This window comes from Helianthus annuus, chromosome 16, assembly GCF_002127325.2.
Source record: "Helianthus annuus cultivar XRQ/B chromosome 16, HanXRQr2.0-SUNRISE, whole genome shotgun sequence".
Classification (NCBI taxonomy): Eukaryota; Viridiplantae; Streptophyta; class Magnoliopsida; order Asterales; family Asteraceae; genus Helianthus; species Helianthus annuus.
Window position 1 is genome coordinate 119,033,920 of NC_035448.2, and position 8,302 is coordinate 119,042,221.

General features: G+C 33.4%; 1 protein-coding gene across 1 annotated transcript; it reads right to left on the minus strand.

The window, feature by feature from the left end:
- Window positions 1-409: 409 nt before the first annotated feature.
- Window positions 410-4,448, minus strand: LOC110919537. The gene is made up of 3 exons (XM_022163804.1): window positions 3,911-4,448; window positions 3,304-3,398; window positions 410-493 (listed from the first exon to the last, which is right to left on the minus strand). Exons 1-3 carry the CDS (start codon window positions 4,446-4,448, stop codon window positions 410-412), a joined length of 717 nt encoding a protein of 238 aa, XP_022019496.1.
- Window positions 4,449-8,302: the final 3,854 nt, after the last annotated feature.

Below are 8,302 nucleotides of genomic sequence, written 5' to 3' on the forward strand. Positions count from 1 at the left end.
TAGCGAAGTAGCATACCAACCCTCTGATTGTGCTTCTTTGTGCTGACAGGACACAAAAATGAACAATGTAAGCAAATGCAAGATTAAATTGTAACATGACCATGTGCATGTAGTTGGTTTGTGATGTTTACCCTGTGGTTCATTTATTATTTCCTCAACCGTTTTAACTGTTGTCGCTGTCGAGCCCTTCAAGACTTTACCGATAACAAAACAATGAGAATGAGAATGTGAAGAGATGGTTGTTGACATACATATGATGTGTCAATTGCTGTTGCTTTCCTTGTTACATTAAATCTTACGCTAACTCAAAAATTAACCTAAAAGAACACAAGAAACATCGAACAATAAGACTATACATACCTTAATATAGCTGACACGAAGGTCCCTTCTTAAATAGCCTCGATCCAAATTACGCATCACATATGATTCTCATGCTTATATCAGATGTGCCTTCTGTTCGTTTTGTCTCCTTAAACCACCCAATAGATTTGACCTAAACAAAGATTATTTAAAAATGTTAAGTTAAACCATTAACGCATCATTCATAGTCCGCTTATAAACATCTATATTGGATAATGAGTGAACTTACAAATTCGTACACATCGTTTGTTACTCCACTTGCATAAACAAAACTGAACGTTCAAGAAACTGAAAGCAACTAACAGCTCACATGTATGTTTACAACCAGTTTGGGGGTTAGATACCGTATGCATATTTTTACCATACTATAAAATGTGCATGCGTATGTGACTAGTGAAAAAATGTAGAACATAATAAAACCTTTAAAAATAGAATATTAAACACGTAAAAATATAAAACATGCTATTAAACACAATAAAATAGAATATTAAACACAACAAAAACTCAACAAAACAAACTTCCTAATTATTGGGGTGGCAAAACCTGCTAAAAAACCAAGTAGGAAATCAAAGTTTTTAAATTTAAAAACTATTGCACTACTAATTTTTATCCTATAAATACATAGTATTGCACACCTATTTCAGTTGCTAAAGAAAGTGTGAGGACCGTTTCGATCTCGATTATGCTCCGGCTGACTCAATTTACCTCTCCATATTGTGCGGAATCCAATTAGAAAGTAGACATACACAAGATATCACTGATAAACACTGATTTCATTAGAAAAAGTTCAAGTACAAAGCCTGAAATCAGTTTGGTAGAGCTTCGCTACAAGTTACCGAAAGTTCTCAAATGCTAACACCCACTCACCTATTTATAGACACTCCTACTCGTGCAAGTGAGCTTGGAACGAATGGAATCATTCCATTCGTGCAAGAGAACTGTCTCCCTTCGTGCGAAGGGCTCCTTTGTACGAAGGGGTTTTTACATTACGAAACCGACTCTGTAACAAATCAACCTATTATATACATGACTCGATACATTGACGTAGGCAACAAACATCATGTATTAACAATCTCCCTCTTGGATGTTGTCGTAGTCTCGATCGGTCTACATTCTTTTTAACACTTTAATAAGTTTAACATTCTCGCTTTGAAAGAAATATTCTTAGATCTTTGACAATTTAGCTCAACAATCTCCCCCTTATCTTGAGCTTCCTTTTCATTCGTCAACATTGTATTTAGCTCCCTCTTTCTATCAGCTTCCTGTTCAATCTCATTATCATTCAAATAAACATTTCAGTTTCAAACTTTGAAATTTTCAAATTAAACATTTATTAATATTTTCAAATTTCAAATCTTTTAAACTTTCTTTATCAGCGTTAATACCCCTCTCAGATAACCAAGTCCAAATTAATGACCTTAGTCATCCGATTTGTCTACCAAGTTCACGTTAATGACTTTGGTTGATCATTTTGCAAACAAACAAAAATTTTCTTTCAATTTCAAGTTTCAACTTAATGAACTTGTGATCATTTCAAAATATGTTTAGCATATTTAGATTTTGAAAATCCGCGCCCCATCATCGGTTATCAAAACATAAGATGAAACAAAATCTTTTTGTATTTTCAAAACTTTATGCTAAAACACACCTAAAATCTTTTTGATTTTTTATGTAAAATGAAATAACTATGTACAAACATATTTACAGACATATATTTGTGAGTTTATGTAAGAGGATCATATCAGTTTTGAGACACATCACTAAAACCATTGATCTATTAACCTTTAAGCTTTAAACAAGTTCACCTAGATTGTCAGTATGTTTGTCCACTTAAATTTCTACACAAACTTCAATTGTTTCAAGATACGAGATTAATTGTCTTAGAACTTACTTAACAATGTTTCCCACCTCAGAATATACTCCCGTATCAAGATTCCCTAGATTCAGTCTTACAGGTGAGTATACCTAATTGATATCTGTCTCTAGGTTATGCGATTGAGAGCTCAGGTTAGTACCACCGTACAGACAAAGAGATGAAGGCTCGACTTGTAAGTGGTGTTCCATTTTGGAATCTTTTGACTGCAATTGTAACATCTTTCGATACTTCCAATTTTTGTGTAGTTTTTGGGTTTAAAGCGAAAGTATTCTACAAGTTCTAGGCCATTGCTGACACAAAATCAGAAGAACTTATATAATAGCCCAGATATCAACTAGTTATAAAGACGTAGTATATCAGAATTAGACAATCTCTCAAATGAAATTTCGGTGTACTAAGACCATATATCCGAGAGATGTTAACCCACTTATTAAGAAGTTTTGTTATGTTTATATCTCGAAAACAATTTACTAAATGTGCGAAACCTACTGGCACATCATCAGTATGACCATTTAACAACTTTTAGCTTTGCATTTCTCTAGCGTGTTGTGATAGTCCACTGATGTACTATCATTTCCTCTTTTTTTACACGGAAACTCTTTTGTCTTTTTCTATGTTTTTTTACATTTTCAAATTTTTAAATGTTTTTGTAATTTTCACTATATTTCCCCCCTAAAATTAAAAACATTTTAAAGAAAGAAAAATGACAAACCGATGTGATGTACATGTAATCACCATCTGTTAATGCTTCACATTCTTTGTTTATCCTTTACTCCTCTTGATGACAAAACATTGATACTTTTGAATTTTAAAACATTTTCAATTCTGGTTGATCAACTTGTTTTGTTTGTTCAACAGTGAGGGTTATGTGTTTGATTTTTTCAATCTTTTTCAAAAATATCTTCAAAACTCATAATATATCTTTTGATCAAACCCATCATAGCCTTTTTCTGAACTCAGGCTACTTTCTTCTTCATGTGTCAGAGTATTCCTCTGTCTATAATCCACTTTGGTTCGCAAGCCTTACCCTTGGGCATTGCTACGGATTTTGGTTTGCAAAAGCTTACATTCTTTGAAATAACTTTTTCAACTTTCTCAGCTGAAGAAGTTTGTTTCTCACCATTAGAATTTTCTTTCTTTTTAACCACCCATGTTTGACTTTCTGAAAAAAAATTCTTTATATAAAATTTTGAATATTTTCTTTTAAAGATTCACCAGTATGTTTAGTTGAAACATTTTGTTTTATTGGTTTGTCTTTGTTATTAGATTCGTTTATTCTTTTCCAAATTTGTTTTGTTGCAAACATTGGCAATTTCTGTATGAGATCTTCTGATTTCTTCTTTTCAACATAAACAAGCTTAGGCTTTTGTTGTGGACATTTTCTAGCAATGTGTCCAGCTTCGTTACACCTGAAGCACGTCCGACTGTCTTTTACAACAACGATACCTTTAAATTTTAAAACATTTTCAATTCTGGTTGATCAACTTGTTTTGTTTGTTCAACAGTGAGGGTTATGTGTTTGATTTTTTCAATCTTTTTCAAAAATATCTTCAAAACTCATAATATATCTTTTGATCAAACCCATCATAGCCTTTTTCTGAACTCAGGCTACTTTCTTCTTCATGTGTCAGAGTATTCCTCTGTCTATAATCCACTTTGGTTCGCAAGCCTTACCCTTGGGCATTGCTACGGATTTTGGTTTGCAAAAGCTTACATTCTTTGAAATAACTTTTTCAACTTTCTCAGCTGAAGAAGTTAGTTTCTCACCATTAGAATTTTCTTTCTTTTTAACCACCCATGTTTGACTTTCTGAAAAAAAATTCTTTATATAAAATTTTGAATCTTTTTGAATATTTTCTTTTAAAGATTCACCAGTATGTTTAGTTGAAACATTTTGTTTTACTGGTTTGTCTTTGTTATTAGATTCGTTTATTCTTTTCCAAATTTGTTTTGTTGCAAACATTGGCAGTTTCTGTATGAGATCTTCTGATTTCTTCTTTTCAACATAAACAAGCTTAGGCTTTTGTTGTGGACATTTTCTAGCAATGTGTCCAGCTTCGTTACACCTGAAGCACGTCCGACTGTCTTTTACAACAACGATACCTTTAGCCTGTTCATGTTGTTTCTTTTGTGTAATGAATTCCTCATTAGTTTGTCTACTAAAGTGCGATTCTTTGTGACTTTCTGAACTTGTTCCATGAACAAAGTTCATCTTCTTCACAAATTTTAAATTTTTAAACTTCTTGTTATGATTTTTCTTACTATTCCCAACCCAGCTCTCTCATTGCTATAATTTCTCGTTTGAAAATAAGAGTTATTCGGTTTGGAATAATAAGATTTATCTTTCTTGAAGTTCAAATATCTTTCGGTTGTAGCAAGATTCTCAATTTCAGAAACTTTGATTTCCACCAATTTAAAAACTTTTTCAAATTCACATTTTGGATTGGAAACTCCTCATCTGAGTATATTTATCAGATCTGTTCACTTTATACAACACCAAGTTCGGATCATCACTCAAATTAGTACTAGATTTCGGAATATAATTTTTGTGAAAGCTTTCTTCATCTTCCAAATGCGAGTTTGAATTTTCATTCTTGGTGGAATCATTCTCATTTTCATCTTCATAAACTTTTCAACCACATTTTTATCTAACTCTGACTCACAATCCTCGTCAGATTTTGTATAGGTTACGTTTATATCATCTGGCAACTGATTAGATTGGTTTGTTTGAACACTTTTTAGTTTAAGATCCAGCGCCTTTTCCACCCCCTCCGCCTTTTTCCGTCAATACCCTTCCCTCATGGGAGTTGGAACACGATGATAACCTAACCCTTTGTTCCCATTCCCATCAACTTTCTCCCTTGATGCATCTTTTTCAGTCTGTTTTGGGAAGATGTGATCTAACACATATGAAGAAGTTGAGCAACTGATCAATTTCTTATTAACCCTTTCCGTTTCAATTCTTGCTTAAGCTCTGCGATTTTGTCAATGTGAATATTAATTGCTTTTTGCTTATCCATCATAGTAGCTTTAAGGAACATTATTGTAGCATTATTCTCATGGCTAAGATCACGGAATTGGTTAATTGTGTTACTCATCTTATCATATGCTTCTTTCATTTGTTTAAAATCATATACCAAATGATCATTATGTTTTTTCAATTCTTGAATTTGTTTATCTTTTTCAAAACATGTTGTGCACTTTTGTTTAAATTGTTCGTCTTTTTCTTCTAGTTCTGTGCATTTTTGTTTGTAAATTTCATCCTTTTCAGCACAAGACTTGCACGATTCTGTGCACTGAAAATCAATTTCCCCCTTGAATTTCTCATTTTTAACACTCTCATCTTTTATACCAACTGGCTCATTCTTTTCATCATTTGACTCAGTCTTCTTTTCTGTCACCAACTTTTTCTTTTCCTCTTCGAACTGAGCCATCATAACTTTATCTGCTGTGTTAGCCAGATTTTCTTCATCAATCACTCTCGACACTTCGATGAATTCTTCCACAATTTCTATCCTTTCTTCTTCTTTATGCATCCCACTGTTTCCTATGCTGCTGTAGAATAAACCTTCAAAAGCTTTAAACACATCAGGAGTCGTCACGGATCTTAAAAAAATCTATTTCAGAAGAATAATAGTCATCAGAACTTTCTTTCTGGAGTTTCAGCGAAAAAAATTTCTCCTTCGTCTTCAATCACTTCTTCGACCATCTGTTCAGGCTCTTCAATTATTTTGGCTAACATTGCAAAACCTTCGTTCTCAATCTTGTCAAACTCGAAATCTGAAATCAGTTAAGCAAGTCAAAAAATCACTTCGTGGGAATGAAACACAACTTGTATGGACAATTTCACTCGTGCGAATGGGATTTTAGAACGAGTGAGATATTTCTCTTCGTGCAAAGGTAATATCAAATGACTGAAAAATTTTCTTCGTGCGAATGGGTCTATTCGTGCGGGTGGTCCCTTTGTACGAATTTTCAAGTAACGTATTTTTGCATATTTTGACAAATTTTTGATGATTCTGATTGCGTTTTGAACCCAATTTTTCAAGGGTTTATCAAAAACATGTTTTAAACAATCTGTGAAAAATTTAGGTCATTTCGACCGTGAATTCAATCAGAAAAAGATCAAAAATAGAATGAGTAGAAGTGAGATGTGTAGAAAGTCTTCAAATTGGTGAAATCTTGTGTCTTGAGTCTCTGAAGTCGGCCTCCAAGATCTGATACTACTTGTGAGGACCGTTTTGATCTCGATTATGCTCCGGCCGACTCAATTTAGCTGTCCATATTGTGCGGAATCCAATTGGAAAGTAGACATACACAAGATATCACTGATAAACACTGATTTCATTAGAACAAAGCCTGAAATCAGGTTAGCAGAGCTTCACTACAAGTTGCCAAAAGTTCTCAAATGCTAACACCCACTCACCTATTTATAGACACCCCTACTCGTGCGAGTGAGCTTGGAACGAATGGAATCATTCCATTCGTGCGAGAGAACTGTCTCCCTTCGTGCGAAGGGCTCCTACGTATGAAGGGGTTTTTACATTACGAAACCAACTCTCTAACAAATCAACCTATTATATACATGACTTGATACATTGACGTAGGCAACAAAAATCATGTATCAACAAAAAGTTAGGCATGGATCCGATTCTGAGTTTTCAACTTTTATGTTTAAGACTTATCATTCCTTATGCGTGTGCTACTTTATTTAACTTTTATGTTTAAGACTTATTTTTCTTTTTTATATGTTACTTTATTGAATCAATAGTTTCTTGAAGTATTTGATAATTTAAATGCAAAATTTATTAGTTACCAGACATGTGTAACACTTATGAATAAGAAAACTATAAAAAAACGAGTGTCGTAATGCAAAGTGTCGCTCACCCTGCATCGCGCGGGCACCCTACTAGTATACATATATAACCAAATCTACGTAACCTCTACTACACACTCAAGTTATATAACCCATTTTCTTACATATTTGCCACGTGTCGTATAACCTCCCATTTACATAACCCCCACTATACATAACTAAAAAATGGTTAAGGTCAATGGCGGATCTTGACCTAAAACTCAGCATGGGCCGATGTTTTTTTGAAGATAAAATCAGCCTGGGCCGAACCAATACACGTTTAAAAAAATTCTCAAAAACCTGAAATTTAACGCTACTAGGCGAAAAAACCGCATAGGCCGAGGCCCGGTCCGGCCTCCTCTAAGCTCCTCCCCTGGTTAAGGTATACCTTATAGCTAACATGCACTTAATGCAACTGCGGAAATTTGAGAAAAGATAAGATAACTCTTGACATTTCTTAGTATTTTGACCCCTCATTATCACTATTTCATGTTCGACTTAATTTCAAGTTTTCTTTATTTTGATCATCATTGACTTGTGATGACTTGTATCAACTTGCTTAGCGAGTGGGTTTGAAAATTGGCATGCGAGATCTCTTCCCGTTTGCATGTGTTTATTAGAAGGAAAGCTGTACCACATAAGCCAACGAGGGAGTCGGTCATTATACAATATAAAAGTATTAAGTCTTACTAAATGCAACTTAAATTGTTAGGCGCAACATTTATGTATACTTTGAGTATATGTTCAAAGTTATTTAAAAATAAAACAATCATATAAACAAAGTTATTTAAAAATAAAAAAAAATCATATGAACAAGTGGAAACCTAAACAATAACAATTTTAAAAAACAAAGTTATTTAAAAATAAAATAAATCATATAAACAAGTGGAAACCTAAACAATAACAATTTTCAAAGTTATTAAATCTATACTTTTAGAGTAAATTACAAAAATCGTCCTTTATGTATGTCACTTATTGCAAACTGTGTCCTTTATCTTCAATAATTACAGAAAATGTACTCGATGTTTGCAAACCCTTGAAAGTTATGTCCTTTAGCCTAACTCTGTTAATTTTTTGTGGTTAAATCTGACAAAATGGACCTCACATGGGGGTATTTTGGTCATTTTACCCTCATGTGAGGTCCATTTGGTCAGATTTAACCACAAAAATTAATTGAGTTAGGGCTAAAAGACATAACCTGCAAGGGTTTG

Excerpts from the sequence above, each read along its gene's own strand:
- LOC110919537 (XM_022163804.1), bottom strand. The coding sequence starts at position 4,448 with ATGAACTTTGTTCATGGAACAAGTTCAGAAAGTCACAAAGAATCGCAC. Across the intron at positions 3,399-3,910 it reads ATCCGTAGCAATGCCCAAGG|AAAGTCAAACATGGGTGGTT; the intron begins GTAAGGCTTGCG and ends ATTTTTTTTCAG. Across the intron at positions 494-3,303 it reads AAAAAGTTATTTCAAAGAAT|GTCAAATCTATTGGGTGGTT; the intron begins GTAAGCTTTTGC and ends ATCTTTGTTTAG.